At 39.9% G+C, this 26599-nt stretch overlaps 1 protein-coding gene across 2 annotated transcripts in view; it reads left to right on the top strand.

The window, feature by feature from the left end:
* The window catches only part of ZNF462 (zinc finger protein 462), a 48736-nt gene that overhangs the window by 17323 nt on the left and 4814 nt on the right, over positions 1–26599 (top strand). For both annotated transcript variants that reach the window (XM_010173018.1, XM_029086225.1), the window contains 6 exons: positions 628–654; positions 5248–5261; positions 15025–15289; positions 17487–17623; positions 23187–23410; positions 25835–25967. In XM_010173018.1, the coding sequence (XP_010171320.1) occupies positions 628–654; positions 5248–5261; positions 15025–15289; positions 17487–17623; positions 23187–23410; positions 25835–25967 (800 nt within the window). The remainder of the gene's footprint in view (positions 1–627; positions 655–5247; positions 5262–15024; positions 15290–17486; positions 17624–23186; positions 23411–25834; positions 25968–26599) is intronic.

Here is a 26599-nt window from a genome sequence, read left to right on the forward strand (position 1 = left end):
AGGTGCCTCAAGAGCAAGAATTTAATTTTCTAAGGTGCCACTTAATATTTTTATTGCAAAAAAAATACAGCAGGCAGCTTGCCCCAAAAGCAGCTTCATTTGATCATTAAGAAAAACCAGAAATTGCATCAAAACCAAGAGTAAATGTGGTGTTGTAGGAAGTGACCTGCTTTAGATCCTCACCAGTTCATAATACATTAACTTGTCCTGTCACCAGTTGACTTTGGAATATGTCAGTGCTGGCTTTACTTCTTAGCAGAGATATAAATTCTAGAAAATTTTCAAAGGCAGAACTTCTACTGATAGCAACTGAGAAAGGGATCATCTAATTCATTCCATCCATGCTCCTGCAAAATACCCCTTTATCTTGTTAGTAGAGCACTTCAGTGAAACCACATGATTAAGCTTAAAATGTGAACCTGTAATGATAGTAAAAGTAATTATTTTTCTTGTCCTTGCTGCAGAGGACACCAAAAGTGCCTTCAGATATTAAGCTGCATCTGCAGGAAGGAGAATCTGAGAACCATTTTCTTTTTCATGCTTTCTTTGAAAGCTGTTAATCCCTTTGTGTTGGAGGAGTATGCACAAGATATTTGGAAAGTAGCAGAGGAAGGGACACTGTTAACAGAGAAAATGCAGACTCATAGAAGAGGTGTTGCTGTATGCTATCACAGCAAGTATTAAGGCTTTTTAAGTGGTGGCATATGAAGCGTGTTTTGGGTGTCGCTTCTTGCCAGTTAAGAAAAGAGATGGTCTTCAGGAAAAAATCTTAATTCCTGGATGAGTTGCATTGACATGGCAGGTGACTATAAATAAAAAGTTCAGACCTGCAGATATTCATGGAACTGGGATGGATGGAGGGGGCATTAGAAGAGGAAAAAAACACACTTTTTTCCCAGAAGTTTGAGAGGATCTTCAGATTTTTTGTTATTGCTGTTTTTCTTGGGTTAATGGCAAATTAAGAATGGGAGATATATATTACTGGTAATCATTTTGCAGCATTTTTGGTCTCCTGTCTTCCCTTCTTTCTCACCAGAAAAATGTGTGAAGTGAGAATGAGTGAAAGATAAGAAATAAGTTGAGAAAATGGCAGAAAGGTATTTCAAGAAAAAAGTAATCTGCATAGAAATACTTTATTGAAGAAAAAGAGAGACATAAATAATATTTTTGTGGTTCGGCGAGTCACTTCTGGGGTCAGAATCAGAATCATATCGAAAGATTTTGACCAGCTGCTCTCAACCTTTGGTCAAAGAGTTGTCTGTAACAGTGCAGTGAAGATGTACAAATTGAGCTTTTATATTTGCTAATGCTAGCTTAAATTAATCCAACAAGCAGGGTACATCTCATGAGATATTCTGCTGCTTTTTTATTGCTTAAAAAAAAAGAATGTTCCATTACTGACTAAGAAGTAGAGAATATTTTTCAGTAGCTGTCCTAGTCTTTCCTGTATGCTAGCAATCTTTTGGTAGGAATGGTGTGCTGAGAGATAACAGAAAGAAGGATGGTTCATTTACTCCTTTTTTTGCTTATTGCAGGAGCTCAAAGTCATGATTAGTGAAGATAAAATTCGAGTGCACATCTCTGTAGAAGATAATTTTACAGTCTTTAGGAACTCTTCCTAAAAAATACATAAAGTGATGACTCCTTTAGCAAAAACATTTCATGAGCTTGACTCTGTTACCTAGATCTGTATTGCAGCCTGAAACCAAGGCAGAATCTGTCTCAATTAGCTTTGTCATCTTTAAACAGGGTTAATGGTTAAGTCACTACAATAATAGAAGCCACCCACTGGGGAGCTAGTCAGACAAGTACAGGTGTTGCAATAATTGTGTTAACATTTTCAGCATTGCTTGAGGAAGGTATAAGCCATTTTAAGTAATTTTTTTACATTAGGTTGTTGGCTGCAGATCAAGTTAATGATAGCTGCTCTTATGACATCATTTATTTTTGGGTTTTGGAAAGGAATAAATCAACATCTCTTGTGGCCTAGGCCTGCAAGTTGCATATGAGTTGCTGGACTAGATAAAAGACTGGTCCAAATAATAGCAGATGCAGGTCTGTGTGACAGGCACTATTATGTCCAGCTGGAGCTAATATTAAGTGGGGCTCACATGTTGTAGAATAGTTGGATTTTGGCTGTGTTATTGTGTATAAATAACCTGCAATGCGGGCTGTGATCAAGTTAATTTACTGAGGATGCAAAATTGAATTAGGGCTGGAGTGAAAGGCGGACAGAAGATTGTCTTACATTGTTACAAACTTCTTTTGTAGGTTGGTAGGTATGCAGCAGGCTAGTATAATTGAAATGGTTGGAGAAAGGTTCTGTTCTTGTCTGTGAATGAATACAGTAGTTGAAACAGGAAATAGAGCAGGATGACTCGGGGAGATTTGAGGAGCCAACAGAACTCATCTTGCCAATTGTTGAGCCTTGTAAAAATGGAGAAAAGGGGAAAGGGTACTGAATTGAAACGGCAGAGTGCTTGTCTGAACAGAACTGTTCTGGGACAACAGCCCAGTGGAGCTTCTGCTGATACTTTTTTCCCCCTGTAGAAATTGTTCCCTGAGGGGCCTTTCTTAGAATATTTCTTTCTTTCTTTTAGATTGATCCATTCATTAAAAGATGCAAATATATTTAAATTTCTGTGATTAACTCTTTAGTTCTGTGTTGGTAGCAGCAAGCTATCTGAACTGTTCAACTGTATATCCTGGAGATGTTTTGGGTGCTTGATGTAATTTTCATGGGAGTGAAGTTAAAGTGGAGTTGGTGCTGAATGTTTTAGGTGGGCCCATCTCTGGCAACGGTGTTAACAACCACTTTAGTGCTTCTATGCCTCTCAGGGCAGCAGTGCAAGAAGGTGATGGTGTCAGTCTCCAGTCAGCAGAGGCGGCTTTCTCATAGAGATATGATTGGAAGATGCTCCTTTTATATCCTACCTCTCTTTGTGTGTTGGGTGATATTTTGGTATGTAGGGAATCTGTTTTCATTGCATCCTTATCCTTTACTATAGGTAAAGCACTCAGTTTTTTGGGGGCAGTGAGGTGATGATGTTTTGTTTTGGAGGTGTTTTTCTTACAAACAGACACACGCACACAAAAGCAAATGTTGACCACTAGTGCAACTTTTCTCTATTTTGCATAGCATAGGGGCATTGAATAGTTTGTGGTATCCAGCTCTTGTTGAAATTGTAAGATTGCCATTTTGGTAAAATGTTCTTTTGCTCTCACACTAGTTTACAAGTATTTTTCCTTTTGCAAGAAAAAAATTGTGGTGTTTAGCTATTACACTGAAATATGGCTTAACACTCTTGAAAACTGACACAGTAAAACTTCAGTGTAAATTGAAATATTACAAACTGATAGGAGGATTGGACGAATCCCCTAACAAGATCTGTTTGTGTTCTTTCACAGTCTTTGTGAGAATCAGAACTTGTATTCATGTTAATCTCTGCCCAGAAGGTTTGTATGGATTTATTGATGATACTGTCATCCTACGGGGCAGTATGTGTCACAGATAAGGGTTCCCAGTGTTGTGCTGTGCAGGATCAACTCAGTTCCTGTTGACTTGAGTTCGAGGCAATAGAATCCTGCAATCTGCATTGTTAAGGCTTAACATTAGAAGACTACCTTCTCTTTCAATAAGGAAGAGTTGGAAGCAAGGCAGAGACCCAAAAACTGTTTGACTGAACAGTAAAAAACAGGAATAGGAACAATAGGAACAGGCATTATCTTCAAAGTGATCATCAGCTAAGGAGAAGCACATGGCAACAGGCGCTGCTTGTGTAAGCACTGGTGTTATGCATGTTTGCTTGTATTCAAGGGCTGTAGAGGTGGCAGGCTGCCTTCCTCTTATAAACCGGAGAAATCCATGAGTGCTACCTGTTGTCATAAAGACCATAAAGCAGAATGACTCAATAGACTGATAAATGGTTTCATGTTATGACTTCACCCTCAGCAAAAGCTTCTTGGGAGCATGTAAAATACTTGCCCTAAACTGCCCTGGCTAGTACTGCTGCTTTTTTGAGTAGCTCTTTATTTTCTGAAAATAACCGCTTTGGCCTAACTGCTTTGTAGAGCAAAGTACTACTCTTTTTTCATATGGCTGGCAGATTTAGAGCTTCATAAATTTGTTTGTATCATGACTGTGCAGTAATTCAAAATAATAGCTTCTTAATTTTACTGATTAGGACTATTAAATTGTTAAAATAAAATAGTAAAGTGCAAGTGATGGACTAGGCAGATGTGGATGTGGCTTCTAATGTCTTCTCAGTCATGCTGCTATTGTACAATATAATTACTTTTTAGTGGTAACCAGTTCTTGAAATGTAGAAAACGGCACACTTTGTGCATGCCCTTGAAGCTCAATAATCATGTTTTTCACTGTTGTACAAACCAAATGGGATCTATCATTAATACCAGCACACATCACAAAACACATGCGGGGTCAGAACTACAAGATTTTTTTATTTTCCCAGTACATGGTATGTCAACATCTTCATTACATTTAATTACTTGCAGCAGGAAATGCATTGAAAACTGCTAAGTGCAACACCCAGTGCCCTGTTCCATCTTTTTATGAACTTTAGCTTTTGCCAGTGGAAAAGAACTTTGCCTCATTTAGAGACTGAAATATAAATACATCTGCTTGCTTCGCTAGAGCTAGGCCAGCTACAAAACTTCTTGACTAAGTCCTCTTTGTGGGACTGTTGTTTAAGAACTGTAAATCCCTTCCGATTTCTGTACACTTTTTCAAAGTGCTTGGTGCATAATCAGGATGTATGTCCTCTATGCTACTTGGCAGATAAAATCCTGAGGGGTGCAGAGGGCCTTGAGCAGGTTTGCTAAAGTAGTTTAATGTACTACCAGAATGAGAGAAGAGTGGTGGGAAGGAAGGAGCCTTTTCAACAAAATTCTCTCAGCTGATGGCAATGAGGCAGGATAGTTACAGTGATCCATTCAGCCCTAGAGCCACACGTCTCCCTCTTCCTTCCACCTTTCAGAAGAGAAGCAAGCTTTCCATAAGCTCAGACATACTACCCTTCATTTACTTTTTTTTTTTAAATTCATACCATAGTTTGTGGCTGACTAGTTTATGTCTATTTGCATGCACTGTTGCTCTTGATAAGGGATATTTTTCTAACTTTCCAATCAAGGCAGAAAGTTCCTAAGACTGTCATTTTTCACCTTTTGTGCTGTTTCTTTCTCATTGTTGCTGATGTGCCTCAGTGTTTTATGGCTGCTGGTGCTTAGGGAAGACCTCAACGGTCAGAGTCCTCACATCCCAAAAACCTTGTATTGGAGCAGAATAGCCTTTTCTTTGTATTTGGTTTCGTGTTTTGGTTTTTTCAGGGGGAGGGGTTTTGACCCCACTTTTTTGAAGTTTGAGGCTCTTTTATTTGTTGTTTGACTGGAGAGGCGGAGAGCCAGTAATGAGTACAGAGCAAATTCAGGCAAAGCTTCAATACCTAATTGCTTTAACTGCAAGGTGAGTTGGAAAGATAGCATCCATATTAATGACGCAAGATGGTGATCTGCATACTGCAGAACAGAAGATACCTCTGCTTTTGTAGTTACAGTGAGGCTGCAAAGAGCAGTCTACTTGTTCTGCCTCCTTTTGTACCCTGTAGGAGTAATGCTGTGTGCATCTTTTTACTCTGAAATACCAGATTAACCCTGCTTCCTTGCAGGCTGCTTTGTTTCCCCTGGCCATATTCCTTATTTCTCCAACCTAGAGCAGGTTTCTGCTTTCCCCTCAGACTTTGCTGATCTTTCCTTCCTAGAGGTGCTGCCAGTGGCCACGCTGCCTGCCAGTGTAAAACTCTTTGATACTTGTTCGTGTGTCTTACTTCTCATGGTCAGTGTTAGACTAGATGTTGGATTGGATAGGAACTTTTCTCCTGCATCAGGTTGTCAGGGAGTGGTGGAATCGAGTGCCGGGCTTGTTCACCTCCGAGTTTACTGAACAAACTCCTCACTGTTTCAAGGACCTAGGGTACTGGAGATGACCTTGGTCTCTGCAGCTGTCTTCCACTGGTATGTAGTTGTTTGACGTTTGGCCTTTCCTACAGCATGTTGAGAACAGTCTTGTGGCTAGTGACAGAGAGAGATGTTTATTCTGTTACTGGTTTTGCTTAGGGAGTGTCACTTTGCTGTTCTTTCTGCTCTTTTCTGGTCCTGAGCTTTTTGTGCTTGAACTGAATGGGTAAAGGCAAAATTGAGATTCAACAGGATGGAGACAGGAACACATGCAGCTGGGAGAAGGTTGCTGCCAGTCCTTGTATGGATTTGGCTAGCCTGCTGTGATGAGATTGATGCCATACTGAAAGATTTGCCTGGGGTAGGGAGAAGACTGAGTAAGTTGTTTGGGTGGATCAAGTAATAAATGGAGGAAGAAACATCTTCTGGATTCCTTCTGAGCAGACAGAAATGACCTGATTGCACCCATGGGGGAAAGAAAGAAGCATATCTAGACTCCTGTTGGGTTTTTTTCCTGAGGTTTTTGCTTTCTTTTGGCTCTGATTTTTATGTTCAGGATAGGGGATGAAGTGGTAGGTGATACTCTCTTAGCTGTCATGTACTACTACTGTCCTTGGAATTCATGATCACTCTATACAGAGTAAAAAGGATACTATTTCTGCGAAGGGTTACTTGGTATGACTGTGTAAGAGAACTTTTCTGCAAGCTATCGTTCCCACATGTCAGTAGCCTTCACGTGTAAGCTAGCTGATATTGTCCCTCTCCCCTGAGACTCCAGTTACTTTCTACTGATCTAAAACCTGCTAGAGGGGTTTGGTGCTTTATGGAGAGGTAAGACTCCTTTGCTCATTTTAGCTCTGTTGAAATGGACATATGTCATCACCCTAGTTGATGAACCGAAGTTTGTTGTTTAAGTAGCTGGTTTTATTTCTTCTTTAAGGGACATTGTTACTACATTTTTTGTACCGATGTTTGAAAATACTCCCTGAAGTGATCTGAGATCACTCAGAGCTGGTGATAGAGATGGGGCCTTTCTGTTGGCAATAGTAATAATAATGTCAAGGTGTATGCTGGAAAAATTAAAAGTTCCTGAGCTCTCTGATTAGAATGGATTCTCATTTACAGCCAGTTTTAAAGCAGAATGCAAAAGTATAGCACTTGATAAAGCTGGATTTATTTTTCCTCTTCATTTCAAGCTTAGAGGCAAGCGAGCATTTAGGTTACAGCAGCATGTGTGTTTGTGGTTATGTGTTTGTATTAATATAAATATTTAGAGGGCCAGAGCAATAAAGAAGGAAATGTGGAGTGCTCCTGAAAAATATCTGATTAATTGCCCTTAAAAATGAAAAGGAAATCATGGAGCATAATAGCATGAGGATGGTTCAGTTACCAGTGCCATAAAAATATTGCTCAGTAGAATATTGTCTGAGTGAAGAATCAGTCAAAGTAGGAAGTCTTTGTAAATTCAGAAAAGAACCTGTTATCAGTAGGTCCTTTTGGCAGACTGGTTAAATCAGCATCTTGCTAAAGCTATTTCCGGATCTGTTTGTGTTCCTCTTTTCTGCATTTTATGGAAATAGGTAACATGGAGATCCCAGTGTTTGGCATGTACCTGAAGTCTTCATTTTGAGTGCCACTTTGTATTTAGACAATGGAAATGTATTCCTGGAATAACAGATGATAGGACTATAGAGTTGAAAGATGACCAACAGTTTGAACTGTTCAATCAGTATAAGCCAGTGACAGCAGATTCTCAATGTTCTTTAAACAGAAGGCTGTGGATAAACAGAGGTGAAATAACACAAATGCCAGAGGAAGGGAAACATGATGTACGCCTCATTATTTTTGTGTTATAAGTGAAAACAGCAATGGGCAAACACAACTGGTGGGGTTAGAAAGCTGTAGTGGCTTGGCACTGATGTTGCAAAGGTTGCAAGTGGTAGAAAATACACTGAAAGAGTCTAGTTTATAATGAGAGTGTTGTGTGCAGCCTAAACGTGACTAGAAAGTGGCTAAGTCACCTAAAGAACTACAGGAAAGTTAACTTGAGTTAAAGCCAGGAAAGAAATTTTGTTGTAGGGAGGACAAATGAAAAGAAGGGATAACTAGAAATCAGGTGGCTGTATGATGAAGTGTTTCCTGACCCCTAAAATTGATCCTTCCAAATGACAGCATAGGCAGGGCAGTGTGATGGTTCAGGCAGTGTTCATGACCATGTTGTGCCTGTCTTGAAAGCTGATGGTAACAGGAATTCCTGGAAGTACTGGATACTCAAAAACAGGAGGGCATGGGAACCTCTTGGAGTGATCCTTTTCTTTTGATGGAAATAATATGATATAACTTATTTCATCAATTATTTTACTCCTTCCTAAGTCTTACACAATTCCTGCCTTCCTTTGCATCATCTTATACATTACATCTTATACAGAGTATTATAGACATTCTCTCCTTGATCTTAACTATGAAACTCCAAGATTCTTCAATAGGCAGCAGGATGAGACTCTGTGTAAAGGAATTCAGATTATAAATTTATTTATTATTTTTTTTCATCTTAGGTGAAATTTATGTCATTTTGAAATGATTTTGATATTAGAGCAAAAACCTGCAGAGCATATGTCTTGTCTCAGTTCCATTTAGAGATAGGTGTGCACATAACTCCGAAAGGAATTCAAAGTTATAAAGAAACATGGAGATATAGTTTCTCACCTCTTCTGCATAAACAAGATTGTATAGTACCTTTCTGGTTACCCTCTTCTAAGCCTTAGGCATGTATATAATATCTTTCTCACAAAAGCTGGTCCAAAATGATACAAAAAGTGTCCTTTACAGATAATGCTGAAATAAATTCCTCCAACAAGGTTTTTGTGTTGGTTTGGGTTTTGTTTTGTTTTTGTTTTTGTTTTTGTTTGTTTTGGTTTTTTTCTTTGTAAATCCTTTAAATGGCAATTTTATTCCAGGGCTTTGTTTTCTTTCCTCTGTGATTATGCTTTTCTTTTGTCTTTTGGAGTGTGTGAAGAAGAATACAAAATTTGTTTCCATTACATCTCATTCACAACATCCTAGCAATGTAAAAGTTTTTTAGTAGAAATCAGAATTTACATAGAAGAGTAGGTTCATACTCTGTTTTTAAACATGCAGTGAATAAAAATTCCTTTTACTGTATGGTTGCCTATGATTCTTCATTAATGTTCTGTTGCATTTCTCTGAATCTTAGTCTCTTCTACCTTCCCCTCCCCCAGCTTAATTTATTGCCAGAACATGTCACCCTCCCACATACTCTTCCTTCCAGGTCAGTGCTGCATGGCATAAAGTGAACAAATGTGTGTAGTCTTGACAATCTTTGTATGACACCCTGCTTTGCCACCTTCCCACTTTTCAAGCTGTTGCCATTCATGACTCTCATACTGTTCTACCACTCAGCTGGTATTTTTGTGTCCCATTGAATTTCAGAAGGGATTATGTTCCTAAATGCTACAGGTTTCACTCTTAGCCTTCTCTTATCTTATACCTTTAAAAATAATTATTATTACTAGTTCCCTTGTCTGTGCTATTGGCCATAAATTTAGTTTTTCTTGGTATTTTTGGAATAGTATTGCGTCTTGAAATGTTTTCACAAGTATGTTTCTTAATTCCCTGGATTTTATCTGTCATTCTTCATAGAAATCTTCTTTTTATATGAATGAATTCAGAGAAAATTAAATAGCATTCAAAATATTTTCCTTTTAGTCTCTTTAGGACTTTGTCTTACAGATCCGCAATATCCTAGGCCTGTATTGTTACTACATTCCCCTTTTTTCCCACCAAAGTGTTTTTAAGCACTTTTTTGTTATTTATACATTCTCTTTGTTTTTTCCTTACCTCAGGAAGCAAACATCCCTTTCCCCATTTTCATTTATCATACAAATGCTGATCTCTTTTGACTTGGTTGATGTTTCTGGGTGGATTTAGCGGGAAAGCGTGCTGTCTTCATTTTTATCTCCCCCTGTCTCCTTTTGGTCATAGAGCTATTCAAAGTGAGCAAATGCAATAAGCTCACTTTCCAGTGTACTCAAAGAGTTGCTTTTACTGAACAGTGTTTCTCCCTCCATCCCTATCCCTCATTGTGCAGGCATGTAAATATTTGTATTAGATATGTCTAGTTCTGTTCATCCTAAAAGGATGAAGCAATGGTTTGATTTACTTTTTCTTCTGGTTTCTCAACTGCTGCTCAGTGTCTCTTACTTAGACATGTCCAGGTGTTCTTCTGGTCTGTTGTTGGTTGTTTTAGGTGTCTTGTTTTAGTGTGTTTTGCTATTGTGTATGTGTTCATTGATAGCTCTGAAAATACAAATAGCTAAAATATAATTTAATTTCTGAGTAAATTTATTTATCTGAATCAGAATCTTTAGTTATTTTTTTCTTCTGAAAAGATCCCAAGCTTTTCTTCTTTTAGGCATCTGAAACATATTATGTGCTGCAGAGGATCCATAAAAACTTGGATTTTAATTTTGCTTCTGTGGTAGTTTTTCCTTGTATATTTTTCCCCAGTGTATGATCTCAGGGTATGCGGGTGTGTATGAAGCTGCATTTTCACGATTGCACTGCATTGCATTGTAGCGGAGACTGTGAATGCTCTTTTGGGTGAGGTAGTACCTTTTAGTACTGTTGACAGACTCATTGTGCCAGTCTTTGTGTCTATAATCTGAATAAAGTTTTCATAGTGGCAACTTCACTTATGAGACATTTAAGTGGTTTAGGCACTCTGGAAATGCTGTCTCTCTTCACCCCTTGCAGAGACACTGTGAGACTTATTTATGTATTATTACCAGCGTGCAGTAGTAATTTAGATGTGGCTGTGTAGATGGGGCGCCATGTAGACAGTCATTTCTGCTGCTTTCCTTTCAACTAGTCTTTTCTACATTTGGATATGAGAATGCTGCTGTAAGACTGAGGGTAGATTGTGTGATCTTTTAGATCCATAGGTGCTGGCAGAGATTACATTACTTCCTAACCTTGTTATTCTTCCTGTGCAGGTAGTCTCTAGGTAGATGTGATATCTGAAATCTCAAAATTGAGATTTGCAGCATTGCTGCTATTCTTCCATTTTTTACTACATAAATTAGTGTTAATTTCTGCCTCTTGGCATGACTGTAAGTGTTCTTCCTTATATGTCAGATCATCCCACGCTGCTACCTTACTTTTGGAGTTGCACAGTGAAGTCCTTCCATTCATTTTGGATAAAATTATTTTAAAAATGGTTCTCAGTGTTTTTTACGTGGGCTTTTTTGTTTGTTTGATTGTTTTAAATCAGTCAGGGCTAAGTATTCAGTTTTCTCTCCTTGCATTGCATATATGAGCATCCTTTATTTTCTTGTGCTGCCTCGAGGCTGTTAAAAGAAAAAAAATGACATTTTTTTCCCTAACATGCAATCAGTACTTCCTAGTGTTTCATTTTTCTTCATTTTCTTTCCCTTTATGTTTTCTCTTTGCCTTCATGTTTTACATTACTTAATACAAATTCTCTAACTCTTCCCTTTGCTTATTTTAATGTCTTTCGTCTGCTTTCTGACTTTGATGTAGGCTTCTAAGGCCATTTTTCTTTTTTGAGGCATGGATGGCTAGACCCTCTTCGTGCTCCAGGCCAAGGTTGTTAACGCTTTCCTGGAGTCCTGGAGTGCTCCCAACCCTTTGTGCTCAAGGTGCAGGAAGGCTGAGGTGGAACTTGCATTGTGTGCACCCATGACTCAACTGTTGGTCAGTTCTGAGGGAAAAGCTCTGCTCTCTTCCTCCTTCATTCTCTGCTCTTACATCCAGGCATCCTGTTGTTGCAGCAACACCACCAAAAGGTGTCCAGCAGTTTGGTGCACAGCAGCTCAAGGTTTGTGTAAATGCTAACTTGGTCAACTTCTTAAGTCAGCCCAGCACTGAAGTACATGCAGAGCTGTTTGGAGCAGCAGCCCATTCTTCCAGCAGAAATAGAGGAGGTGTCCATGGAGATGTGCTCTGCGAGTTTATGGCAGTGCTGTTGCTCCTTGGCTGTGGATTTGCCTCCCTAGTCCTTTTCTCAGGTAATACTTTTGAAAAAAAAAATTTAAAAAAATATCCAAAACCTCATCCCCCTCATCTGTTTCTCATTTGCTGGCAGTTCATTCTGTGCTGTGTGCTAAAACTCATGTTTGGAAGCAAATTCAAGTCAGTTGCTATATTTCCACTGCCTGCACTGGTTTTGGAGTGGGCATGAAAAAGTGTGGTTCACTGAAGTTGGTGGAAAACCTCCCATGTCTTTGGTCAGCTTTGGATTCTGTCTGAAGTGTTCCTGGTGGAGCTGGGTTGCACCTGCATGCTAGGATAGCTGTCTGGCAAGCTGATTCTCAGAAACTAACAGAAGCCCTACACGCATGTGTTAATCCTGGGTGTTTTTCTTCACAAAGTGCTAAAATTTGCACTCTAAAAGGACTCCAAAAATAAGGAAAGCATTTAGAAAGGGAAAAGGGGAAGAATACAAAGGCAGAAGTAGTCACATTGTTTATGTGTAAGACTCTCCATGCAAGTTCTTCAGATAGCTTTTTTTCTGTAAGTATCATAACTATCTTAATTGTAACAGAGCAATATACTAAAAATTGTAAGGTGGCCAGCATGAATCCTGGTCGAAAGAAAGTAAGAGTTCAAACATTAAAGATAGAATTTGCTTTTGGCTGTTGCTGATAGGAAAGCTACTTTGTGTACTTTTTTTTTCTGTGGAAAGCAATATGTAGCTCTCTACTTTTGCAGTTTTCACATACCAGGTTCCACAGAAGTATGTAAATACCCGATTGAAAGCTTGAAAGCTGGGATAATAGACACCAGATTGCAGAGGAAGTAAAAACTTCTGAAGTATAGTAGATCTTCCAAACAACAACAAAACTTCCTTGTTCTGAAAATAATAATTTTTAAACCTGTAACTTTCTTAGCAGTGGTTATCACTGAGGCTTTGGTTAAGAACCTTGATGATATAATGGAAATTTTTGATCCCTTCTTCTTGAGGAAGGGAACAGTAAGCTACAAACTAGACTTTCATCAGGACCATAGAAGTAATTTGACTAGTATACATACAAAAAGAAATGTTTCCAGTGCTATGAACTTTTTTTAGGCTGTCATATCCTTGTCAGGAAATCTGTCTAACTCTGTTTTGAGCTTTTATCAGCATTGAACTTAGTAGCCCAGACACTGAGCCACAGATAAACATGTCAGCAAATCTGCTCAGAACCATGCATCCTTCTGGAGCTCAAGGTCCTGTTCCAAAAGGCAAGCACACAGTTGCTGCCCTTGAAGGAGGAGAGACTTCTGCAGAGGTTTGCAGCTCCTCAGGCCTGCCCTGTGCGAAATTAAAGGAAGTGGGGAGCCTATTTCTAACACAAGGAAAAGAAAGCCTTGGTATTTGAATGAGTGGAGCTCACTGTGAGCCCTCACGGTGAGCAAACCTCTGTAGAAGTGGTGGAAACAGGAGATGATAAATGCTGCATTGTAATCCAGCCTCAGTTTGCGAGGCTTGGATACGAAAAACAAAAAGTATTTCATTCGTTTTACCAGAATCTTTCATGTCTGTCTGCCTTTGTCTTTGCTATACACCTAGCGATGAAGCCAGTGGAGCCCAGAGGTATTTATCTCCTGCTTGTGTTTTTTTAATATGTTTGGGTTTTTTGGTTGCTAGTTTGTTTTTTGTTTCTCAGATGTATAACCCCTTTCTGTAGTAGTGAGAAAAGAAAGAAAACATTTTACTCTTTTGAAGACAGGTGGAGAAGTCCCTACACTGAGTGTTGTATAGGCCTGTTTGCCTTTTGTTTCTCCATACTAATTGGTTAGAATGGATGGTGTTAAGTTCCCACAAGTATGTCTGTTAGAGAATTCCTACATATCCAGCCTTGGAGAATTAAGCTTTGGAAAATGAAGTACCCACCAAAGCAAGAGGTAGCTGGTACAGTTTGTATCCTGACTTCCCCCACTCCCCTCTTGCCTATTTTTTTTTTTTCCTTCTTCCAGAAAGCATAAGAAAAGAACCTTTTGTCTTCTTTCATGAAAAGTTACACTGAAATTCATCTGTGCTTTATTCATCTGCTCTCATTTGTGCCATTCATTGGCAGCTGTGGGTTATATAGGACAAAGCAGATGAATTCCTAACTTCCACATTCAGTCACTGTGTTGGGAAAGGTTCAACACCATCCTTCCCCCCTCTCCTTTTTTGGGGGGTCCAACTAAAGTATTCCAGGTTTCAGTATCAGTACTGAGACACCTGTGGACTGTGTTTTTCCACATGCCATTAAAATGATGTGACAGAGCTGTGCTGGGTCGTAGAAAGGATGTGTCGATACAGCTATGTATCAAGAGATCTCTTTCTCAGTATAGCAAAAATTAACAGCCTCTAAGGATGTGTGATTTAGAACTTTGCTGGAATTTATTATTAAATATCTTTTATTCCAATGGTGACTTAGTTTCAAACATCATGAGCTAAGAGAACTTGAATTTACCTTTTCTGAAGTCTGCTTCAAATGTGACAAAATTGTATCATTTCACTAAAGTTAACTTTTGATATGGGTTTCTTAAATAATTCCATGAGTAGAGAAGAGTATCCATTTATTTTTCCTTTCTCCCCCACCCTTTTTAGATAGGTTATTTACATGTGTCCTGTGCCAGATCTGGTGTAAACTAGCATAAGACATTTGAGAAGAAGTGATCTGATTTATGCACTTGGCAGTAAGATTTAATGTGCTTTACCTTCACAAATTAAAAGTGTCTTAAAGCCAGACTTCTTTTTAGACTGTTTTTAATTTAAATCTATAACTTCTTCCCGCCCCAAATCAGACCTAAGAAGCGTAATTTATGCTGATCACCTTTTAGATTGTAGCATACTCACTAGATTAGATTAAGAAGTGCTACACCTCTTTTTCTGAATCACTTCTGAAAGCTGTTGGCAGATTTCATAGCCAACATCTTGATCAACCCCCTCTAAAAGCCAATAGGTGCTGGAGCAGGCCTCAAACCATTTTAGATTTGTTGATCCACCTGGAATAACAGCTTCTCTCTGTTTCTCTACAGACTCTTCATACTCTGAGCCTCCTGATGTTCAGCAGCAGTTGAACCACTACCAGTCTGCAGCTTTGGCCAGGAACAACAACAACATCAGCCCAATCCCACTTTCTGGGAGTGCTGCAGGAATGGAAAAAACAGAAGCCATCCTTAACTGTGAATTTTGTGAATTCTCCTCGGGTTACATACAGAGCATTCGGCGTCATTACCGTGACAAGCATGGAGGGAAAAAGCTCTTCAAGTGCAAAGATTGTTCCTTTTATACTGGCTTTAAGTAAGTACTGTGCAAAACAGATAAACTGAACTCATAAGGGGCTTTTTAGTACTTGAAAAGACTTCTGAGTTCTTTGAGAGCTGGCTGTAGCTAACAGAAACATGGCCACTACTGACCAGGGAGAGGAACATAAGAAATGCCATGCCAGATCACAGCAGCATCCATGTAATCCATTTTCCTCTCTCCTACAACAGCTGGTACCATATGCTACAGACAAAAGCACAGTAAGCCCTTGCAGAAGGTTTTTACTTGTTGCAGGAAATGGTACAGGTAGTACTTTTTCCTCAGCCTAGGCAATTAGAGGGCTATCTTTTTCCTCAAGTGTGAAAATTTTCTCTACAAGGATAATGTCATTTCCTGGTGCAGCCAGCATGAAGCATGGGACAATCAAGTGTCCTAGGGAGACAGGAAAATTTATGTCACCTTTCTGAAGAAACTTGTCACATGTTATTTTATTTCTCCCACCACCTATCTAGCTGAAATGCAAAGCACTCTCTATCATATCTGATAGCATATGGAGACATTTCAGAAAACCCAATTAGATGTGCAGAATTTAAAAACTTGGTGCTGTGTGCATTTCTCTGTGTGTGTGTTTTTAGCTGCTGTTCTGTGAGGTAAAAAAAAGCCCTATGCACCTGTACTGTTCATCATTTCCTCCTGATATGCTGGACCCTTGAGCATAACACCCTCAGCTGATATTGGAGGTCTCAAACTTCTGAAGTTCTTAGGAGACTGGTGACAGTAAGCAGTATGACTGGATAAAGGAAGGGAGTTCTGTTGAGGAAAATGTTGAGCACAAACCTGAGAGAATCCACACAAGACCATCCTTGTTACATGTCTCCAGTCTCTACTGCTTCAGCCCCTTGCTGCCTCTATGGTGTAACTTGCTTCTTGTGCTTTATACCCTGATTATTATCTGTCTTAAAGATTACCAGCAATTGCCAGGTCTGTTCAATCTGTTCGTATCTCCTGACTGCCGTTTTCTGCTAGCTGGATGAAGTGAAATCATGTTACATCAAGCAGCATTTAAACACCTTCATAGTTACATAAGGGAGTAGTGTTCTTTCATGTGGTGTCTCAGACATTCAGGGATTACGTCTTGTTTCATTCAGAAGCACAGCATATTTTCTGTCTTAAAAAAGGGGAGAGGGTGAAAAAATCCCATACAGATCTTCCCTTTAACTCACCATAGAAACTTAAATGCATGAAAGCACTCACTGAAGTTGACAGAAATACACCTGTAGAACTCACTGTTTGCTGGATTGGGCCCAAAGCCTGTTGCTTAGTAAATTGCTTTGTGTTCAGGCTAACAGACTTGAAGAACTTCAGAGAGACTTCTAACTGCAGTTCAATATGGCAAGCTCCTTGCTTTTTGCAAGCTTTACCACTGCTTTAGGGAAAAATGACTAAGTGTCCCAAGTTTACCGACACCTCTCATTTCAGTAGTTCAGTTTGTGATTAGATAGGTGTACAGTTAATTTCCTCTGTGTGCATGTCTCTTGCAACTTTTAAATATGCATCCAGTGTAATGCCAGCATGAATTTTTTTGCTCAAAAGTACTGTGGAGTATTCATTCACTCCTTCACGTTAGTAAGTACAGTATTCTTAGTCTTGGATTTTCAGATCCTTATGGCTGATGCTTTAAAACTTAACTACTTAGTGCCAAACTCAGTGTGAATGCAAGTCTCTTGAATCCCAAATCTAAACATTTTATCTGGATTTTGGCTTGTCTTAGGAAGATAGAGGTGGATAAAGATATTATCTGCCTCTAGAAATAAGTCTGTCCTCACCTCTGCAAGTCCAGAACAGCTGATGGATTTTTTTTTCAACTTGCTAAAAATTTAATCTTTGCCAGAGAAAGTACACTGACTATTTCAGCCTGAAGACAAATAATGAGCACAAAAGATGGGAATTCTTCTGCTATCTTAACTATAGCAATGTGACTATAGAGCAACCCATGCAAAAGGATATCTTGTCAGAATGAGTGTTTGTTACTTGAGGATACAAGCCTGCAAATACCTCTGCTCATGTGTTACTCATATGAGTAGCCCCACTGAAATGCCATGTGGCACTGTGAAGACAAGGCTGAGTGGTATCTGTACCATTTTACGTGACACATCCCTTATACAGCTATGACACTTCATCATTCCCTGCACACTTCTTCTGACTGCTTCCATCTCTCCCTCCTGTTTCACAGATCTGCTTTTACTATGCACGTGGAAGCTGGGCATTCGGCAGTTCCTGAGGAAGGACCCAAAGACCTTCGCTGTCCTCTTTGCCTATATCACACCAAATATAAACGCAACATGATTGACCATATAGTTCTGCACAGAGGTAACAATATCCCTGTATGTGTCTCTATCTGATGAGGTGAATGCTGAACAATGCCCTTGTCTTTCAGACTGGTTTCATTAAATTTTTCTGTCTCTGTACATCATTAAATTTCCCCCTCTCTGTACCTGAGAGCAAGTATGTTGAATAAGTCATCATCCCTTGAGTATCTTTTGTTTCATTTCTAAATGATGCATCTTATTTATTTGCTGTAAAATTTAAAGTTAGCCAGTGCTGAAGCGGGGCAGATTTAATTTTTTTTTTAAACTTTCCCTCTAAATAAGTTATCAGTCATTAAACACCTGTTTAGCGAGAGTCGCTATTTTACAGCTCTGATCTAGGCCAGGATTGTTTCCTACTTATGTCCTTGTTATCATAAAGTCCTTGCTATCATAAATTTTTTTACAGGGTATCAACTAATGATAGAGGCCCCAAAATATCCCTTGATTACTTGCTTGAATTTTTTCTTTTCAGCATTCTTAGGATCAAAACAAGAATTACTATATTTTTGTTTTTCTTTAAAACTCTCCACCTCTCCCTTCTTTTTTTAAGACAGCTAAAAGTAGGATTGGGGATTTCTGCATTCTATTAACTGCAGGCTTGCTAGCTCAGAAGAGACAGCTGTTTGGGCTCTCTGGGCTCGGATGCCTGCCCATAGCTATCACACTTGATGCTTGTACATGGTCTGTTGGCTGCTGAAATCCAAACCCATGTGTTGGGATGGCACTCTGCCTGCTTGCTGGTTGGGCAGAGTTTCACAGTAGGGTATTGGTGGTGAGCAAACACAAGTTTTGCATGCCATCTTTTTTCTGGAGGAGATCCTGGTGTGACAAGCACTATCGTAATTCCTTGTAATATACAACTTTTCAATGTTGGTAGCTTAAAGTCCTTCTTGTACCAAAGCAGTGAGGTTGGCAAGAATTCATACAAATTTCTGTCTGCTAGCAGTGCTGTTCTGAGGGAACATCTGGGGAAAATAGCCTGTCAGTGATTCAGAAAGCATGTTACAAAGCTGCCTTATTGGTTGTAACAGTTTGGGAGGTGCTTTAGCTTTCTCTTCCTGTCTTTAAAGGTGTTGCTGCACTGACTTTTGCTCGACCTCAGGGCATACTCCAGAATTAGCTCACTTTAGGGGAGAGAGGGGTTAAGTTAAGCCCTGTGCAGGGAACTGTGTGATTCCAAGTGCTGCCGAGGTGTGCTCTTGTTTGTGGCTGTGCCAGGGCTCCAGTGGACAGTGCCAGACCTTTAAAAACACAGATAGACAGGCTGAGGGAGAACTTGATGAGCTTAGTTAGTGTGTTTTCCATCATGCATAGACTTGACATTGGGCGTGTCCAGTTGCAGAAGTGGAAGAGCACTTCCTGAGCTGACCAGTTGCAAGGAGGTGGTTACCTCCTGTGTAAGTGGCACTGTGGATCTGTTCTTTTGTAGAGCTGTTGCTTAAGTTGCACAAAGCAATCTCAAGGCTACGTGCTGATGCAACAAAGCTGATAGCAAAGGACACAATGGTACACCCACTAGAGCATTGGGGGAGGTAAAACAGAGTAAAAGAAGTTTTAATGCAAATAGGATTGCAGCTGACAAAGAATCTTGGAGGCTGCTGAGGGAAGGACAAGGGTTTTCTCTGTCATCAAGCATCCAGGTAATAAAGGAAGTTGTATTCTTCCTTCAAGTTCTTCCTGGTGCATATATCCAGCTAAAAAACCCCTCTATTGCTGTGTTTAATTGTGTGGCAGTGGAAACACACGATTTTGACAAGATTTAACAAAGCACTGAAAGAGCGACTGAGTGATGGTGAATGTAGTCTAAGGTAGCATTCCTTTTTTATAGTCATTGCATTTGTAAATCAAGGGCATAGCCCTGAGCTGTGGTGCAAGAAAATTAGTTTTGAGGGAGGTGGAGTGATGCAGTGTGTAAAATCAAGAGTGAAGGATTTGATCCATTTCATAGTTAGTGTTCCTCCTGTGTAAAAATACATGTTTACAGATGCGTGACTCTTACATTACTTCCAAGTTGCTGCACCCCTAATCCTTGGTGAAACAGCATGTGCTTGAAATAGAGATACCTCTTAAGGAGTGGCTACAGCAGCTGAGTTTTACAGGGTTAAAGCATTATCAGCTAGGAGGCTGAATGCCTAGTGAAAAAAATTAGGCAAGGAATTTGTTTCCCATTAAGAATGAGAGCAGACAGGAAGCCTCCAGGAGCTTTCTTCCATGTATCACCTATTCCTCATCAGTGTAAAAGCAGTTCACTACCCCTCTGCAGGCACAGATGGAGCACAGACTCATTACAGGTGGCCTGTAGCAAGGGACTGACATGGCTAGAGGCTGCTCTGTAGGTAGGTGAAGAGAAGTTTGGGTTTTGACTTCTTCCTGGCCTTTGTCACAGGCAAGCCTAGAGAGGGGAGACACAGGGGATACAGTGAACTCTTGCTCTGTGGCTAACAGAGGTGTTGGCCTTTAATTTAGTCTGGACAATGCAAATTAGTTTTCATTATCCCTTCCAGTAGCATTCCCATCACACATTTTGAAACACATTGGTGTTTTACTAGGGCTAGATGTGACTTAGCAAGGTCACTATTGGATCTACTTTAAAATCCTTGGGGCATTATTTTTTCTTCTTTTAGTAACTTTAAGATAAAAAGGTCAAATTTTAAAATTCATCTACCTCCCCAAAGGCTTCATTTCTACCTATCCTGATTCCTTGCATGTGATTGTTTCTAGCGTTATTCCCTGTACACACAGCTTCATTGATACATGCAGAACCCTTGTGCTGTGCTTGCTTTTGGCTACTGGAATGCAAATGCAACATGTTCTGTGACTGTAGCTTGGATTTGCAGGCAAAAATGCATATTTTCAAACACCCAACATGATCAAATAATTGGTCTGTGTCTAGATAGTAGGACTGTTTTGTTTGTACTTTGTTTACCTTTATAGGAAGGAAGTAACTGGTATATGCTGTGGTGTGTTGCTGAGTAAAGATTTTTCTTTTTAACTATGGGCTGATAAGAGTCATGGGCTCTTTTATGCCTTGAGCAAAAAAAGGTATGTCTGCTTTGAGTTACTGTACTGCACATACCCAGTGCATTAATGGCCTTTCAATTTAATCTCTGATCTGTATTACAATTAGCCTGAATGTTTCATTCTAATGGAAGGATTGGATTTCTTAAACCTAGATGATGCTTTTTAGGTCTTAATTTTTAATTACACCTCTTGCTAAATTGTTCCACAATTCAGGACATCTTTTTGTGAGTTGTATACAGTAGTCTTTGTTTAGACACTGATGAACTTTGAAGAAGTCTACACATGGATAAAGAAGCTACCTGTTTCAATTTGTGTTTTTGAGGTTTTAGGCTTGCTGTAATTTTGGTAGTTGCCTATATATGATAAGTGCATTCTAAGTGAGTAATTAAATAAACAGAGCTTTGTAAAAGCAAATGGAGATGAGAGCATCACCTTACAAAATGTGAGGTTCTGGGTCCAAAACATAGAACCATAGAATGGTGTGGGTTGGAATGGACCTTAGAGATCTGGGCAGGGACACTTTCCACTAGACCAGGTTGCTCAAAGCCCCACCCAACCTGACCTTGGACACTTCCAGGGAGCACACATCCACAACTTCTCTGGGCAACCACTAATGTGTGACCACCCTCACAGTAAATAACCCTGCAAGTTCCAAAAGCATTGCTTAGAGGAAGCTCACTGGCATAAGTACCTCATGTAAAAGTTTTAAATCATCCCTTGAAAGTTAAATCCTTCAGGCTAGAATTTATGTTTATTTGTATTTTGCTTTTTTCGTGTTATTGTGCTGCCTTTGATCTGGGGAGTGTGTGTGTGTGATTGTGAGAAAATAGGTTTTGCTAATGTGAATTAGGGAATGCTGCTTATACTATGCCATGTTTTAGCTTTTTTAATCTGTGCTAGGTGCTACAGGAAAAGTCAGTTTTCAAATATTTTAATTAGTATTTATCTTTCTAAAAATTTCACTTGACTTTTTCACTTTTGAAACCATGTCACTTATTTCAATGAGTTCAAAAGCACACAGCTGCAACAACCTTGTAAAAAGTCTTCTTATGACCCCAGAATCACAGCTTTAAATTCTGTTGTCCCTTACACCTTATTCTCCCCTTCTTTTTACCCACTCTGAACGGCCACAACTTGTCTGTATAGCTAGAGAAGCTGTTGTTGGTGTAGAAAAGAATTACAAGTCCACAGGGGTTTTTTTTAAGGCATAGTTTTGTGTATGGCCAAAGAGCAAGTTATGAGATAGGACAACTTATGTGTCCAGGGAGAAGCTGAGCAGGATGGAATATTTTGTTGGGCTGTGGAAGAAGTCTTGTGAGCAGCAGTGGCCTGTGGATTGGCCAAAAGTGAATGAACAACAGAGCTTTTGCCACCTTCTGGAAACCCTAAGGGAGTCTGTATTTCTGTAGTTGTCTTTGGAAGTGATATTATCCTCACTAAAGGAAAGGGGCCATTGGCTCAGATCTGTATGTGGATTGCCATGTCTCACATTCTCCTAGCCTTCATGCCTACCATCTGAGATTCAAGCCTGGGTTGTTTTTTTGTTTGTTTTAATCTGTCATTAGCCATGAACCTGCATAAGGAGGATCAAAATCCTCCTTTAAACTGGGATCCATAAGGAGTAACAATACGAAATTTCACTGTTCTAGTTCAGCCGGCCAGATGAGTAACAGAAACCTTGTAATGAGAGTTTTCTGTTGGTCCTCAGATGAAGGGTCAAATATGGGGTTTCCCTTGTACGCACAGCTCAGGGAACCCCCGTGGATGAGTGTTACAAACATCAGATTCTGTCTCTGTCAAATGACTGAAATGAATTGCTGCTCTGTTAAACATCAGTGCTTTGTTTGAGAGTGGGGAGTTTAAAAACTCATCAAGAGCATTTTCAGTACATGCCTGTATCCGTCTTCTGAACTGTGGGAAGTGTGACATGACATGTGTGCAGATTTTAAGTCTGAGCTTTCTGAAAGCTGTGGGTGTGTTGGGAATTTGCTTCCAGGTGAACTGCACAGCCTCTTTCTTGAAAAGGTACTGCCTTGCTTACCCTCTCAGTACCCAGAGATTTGAGGATACCAGCTCCAATTTTTATAGAGCCAGCAGAGTGATGCACTGGGAAGCACCCTGCTGCTTCCCTGTTTATTACATTTCTATCAGGCATTCCTGGCTGCTGTCAAGTACTGAACAAAAATGGACTTCTGGTCTGTCTGATTTATGGCTGGTTTTCTATTTCCAGGCTCTGCTACTCTCACTCCCAAGTGGAGTTTCATTTGCCCAAACCCTCTATTCCCATCCTCTTCAACGTTTGTGAGGGCACCTGCATTTGTAGGCTTGGAGGATTAACCCTGTCATTGCAGAAATAATTTTTATCTTTTGTGTGGGTGTGTGTGTGTGGTGTTGGTCCAGTTTAGCTCCCATTCCTTCATAGACAGACTGCCTGCCCATGTAGCAGATCCTATTTCTTTTGTGGGTGGTAGTGCCCAAGCTGTTGACACGTGGGCCTGGTATTTCATAAAATTTGTTAAGTGAATGTTGTCCTGTCCCTACAGAAGAGCGGGTTGTTCCCATTGAAGTCTGCCGATCCAAATTGTCAAAGTACTTGCAGGGAGTTGTTTTCCGCTGTGATAAGTGTACCTTTACCTGCTCCAGTGATGAGAGCTTGCAGCAGCACATAGAGAAGCACAATGAACTGAAACCGTACAAATGCCAACTCTGCTACTATGAGACCAAACACACAGAGGAGCTGGACACTCATCTTCGAGATGAGCACAAGGTAACATCCAAAGAGTTTTAATTTTTAACAATCTGCTCTTTGCAAATGTTGTATTAGTTTGGTTGCATGTCATCTCTGAGTGGCCAATTTGCCATTGTGTTGGGGTTTTTTTGTCTCTCCCTCCCCAAATCTGGAAATTAGTCCCTCCGCTATTGGGCTTCACTTCTTTCTGTTTTCTATTTTTTTTTTTTTTTTCTTCAGAAACTTATAATTGGGGGTTTCTAAAGCTGTTCAGATTGGCCAGAAATGGCAGACTGTTGTATGCAGAGTATGATTATCTGGAAAAGTCACTTATGTATGCTAAGTTTATTTAAAGAGGGGGGGAAAAAAAAAAAAAAAAAAAGATTGTGAAACAATATTAAGGCGGTGGGATTCAGCCTCTCTAAAAGCTGGGAGATTCCAAACATAAGATTGCTCCGGCAACTTCAGCAGCATAACATGCCGTGCATATTTTAATAACAAAGAGGACAGTACATTGCCATATACATTTAACAAAGGAAGGATAAACAGCAAATATAACCAGGTCCTAAGTTAAGACTACTCTGGAGTTTTTGTGGAGTGCCTGATTGCAGACCTGATCCAAGCTTTGCTAAGTCATTAGAGGCTTTCCACTGACTATTAGCTTTGAATTTCTCTAACTGTGAACTGTGTAGCTGAGAGACACTTAAGTTCTAGAAGTGAGATATGGTTTGTGTTTTAGAGTATTTGTTAGAGTGCTTCCTTTTCATGAATCCAAGGGAGGCAGCTATATGTCTTCACCTGTTGGAGTTGAGTAGCCCAGGTCCTCACTAAAAACTCACTTCTACTTTATTGACTGAATGACACTTCCCTTACAGCCAAATACATTTATATTGACAGTATTAGCAATAGAAGTCCCAGCAAAACGTTTCATGCTTAAAAAATATTTGGCTGTTTTATAAAAACAAACACTTAACTTACGTTGGCATGCTGTGCCTATCTTCCCTCTTCTTTATTATTTATGGAGAGTCTTCAGCAATTAATTCAATTCACATGTGAGATGCCGCACACCTCCTAGTCACCACAGCAAGGCACCTGGCGTATCCAGGAGGCTCATTCTTTTGACACAGTGCATCAGGCTGGAAAGATTATTCCCTGACTTAATTCTCCCTTCCAATCTGGATCTGCAGTGATGGTGCTAGTAGTTTGGGGTATCTTTTCCCCATTTCTCTTTGGTAATTTGTATCTTGTGTCAAAGTTCTGGGCTCAGATACTCAAGTGGTATATTTTACCTTTAAGAGTTCCTGTGCACAAACTGGTTGATTTAAGTGCCTTGCACGTGGTCTTGTTTGTTTAAATCTCAGTGAGTAACGTGTTAAGTCAGCAAACTTAATCAGAGCTGTGTGTACGGAGTAGCACTAGGAGTCTACACACCACCGCATTTAGGGTAGTTTGCTATTTGGAGATGTACTACAGTCTAATTCACGTGCTTCTTAAGGTCATTTAAATTCCCTTTCCTGCAGAGGGATAAAAAATAGTCAATGGGTGTTGATATTTCATTCAGCATCGTGCAGGAGGTGTTGTACTATACCCATTCCTCCATCTCCATCCTCTGTGGCTCAGTGCCTATGCTGCTGGAGGACTGACTTTTTTCATCAAAGATGAATCCAAAATCCTTCCCAGCAGTCATCAGTGAGCTCAGAGGGCGCTTGTCATCCAACAAATATTAGCCCTAGTGTCCTGGTCATGCTCCATACTCTGCCTGTCCTGTTAATCTGGACTGCTCCTCTGCTGTTTCTGTTGGACGTGGTGGAGTTCCTGACTTCTGTGCCCTAAGCTGCTCCTTTCATACTGCTGCTGTGAGCAGTTCAGTACATGGTGCATTTCACTCTAGGGTTAGTTGAATTTAACTGCTGGGTGAAGTGTTCCCATTATAGTCTGTATATCAGTTTCCAAAGCATTTTGCAACCCTTCGTAATGAAAATTAATCTGTTATTAATGAGTGAAAGTGTGTCTGGCACACAGCAGCCATGTGCTTAGTAAAGGACCCATCCTTTCATGCATGAAGCTGAATGCACCAGTCACAAAGAATTTTCCTTCAGTGTGGATGTGCAATAGCAGCTTTTGATCACAGCAGTTGAATGGTCCCATAAAAAGAGAATACAACTTACAGTGTTTTGCATTTCTTGGAATTTTATTTTATATATATACATCAAAACCAGGAAGAAATGAGGGGGGTTTACTGAATGTCAGTAATTTTTGAAAACCAATGAGAAATGCAGAGTAAACAGGCAAAGAAGAATCACTATCATTGAAGATAAATGAGTGTTAATTTGATTAGGTGACTGCATGTTACCTAAAACTGAGTAGTCTTTGGGGTGTAGTCGATTTTGTTTTGCATATGTGGTGATTTTTCTGATTAGCTGGTGATAGTGCTGATTGCTGAAAAAAGTGTTTCATTCAAAGGTGAGTCGTAATTTTGAGCTGGTTGGACGGGTTAACTTGGACCAGCTGGAACAAATGAAGGGGAAAACAGATAGCTCCAGCAGTGATGAAGAAGAAAAGGAAGAAGAGTTAAGCCCCAAGACTGAAGAGAGAGGTCAGTGCTGTGTGCTTTTTTTTTTTTGCTTTTTTTTTTAATGGCACTGCAACGTAGCCCACCAGTCCCTCCAAGGAAAGTCAGCTGTTGACTCTACAGCATATTCCTGTAGAGCTGTGCAGGCATGCCAGGAGAAGCAGAATGGGGCTTTTGTGAAGACACTGCTTCTGGGGAAATCTCATGTTTCTAACCCTTATTACAAATTTTCTGTCTGTTAAGAAAATACATACTATGCAAAAAGTCACGGATAGCATCTGTGACTTACCTGCCCATGCAGGTAACATCGATAAAAGCTTGGAAAACTACATAAGTGGAGTATTTTAATGGTCTGACAGATTTTCTGGTTTGGTAACCAATTTTCAGCTTTTCACTCACCATTATTCAAGTGAGGTATGAAGGGGTCATGGCCAAACTCTTTTATGGGCTGTTACTAACTCTGTGCCCAGCATTCCTTGTCAGAGGGAGTCAGTGCTGTTGCAGTTGCTGCAGTTGGCAGCTCTGGAGCCAGGATAGGTCCATGCCCCACTTGTACAGTTGTGTATCTAAGTATGTGCCTAAGTTCGTATCTAAGACTAATCCCACTGACTTCAGCAAGGCTAGGCCATGTGCTTGCTAATGCTTTTGGTTTCGTC

This window comes from Antrostomus carolinensis, unplaced genomic scaffold, assembly GCF_000700745.2.
Source record: "Antrostomus carolinensis isolate BGI_N321 unplaced genomic scaffold, ASM70074v2 scaffold6978, whole genome shotgun sequence".
Lineage (NCBI taxonomy): Eukaryota > Metazoa > Chordata > Aves > Caprimulgiformes > Caprimulgidae > Antrostomus > Antrostomus carolinensis.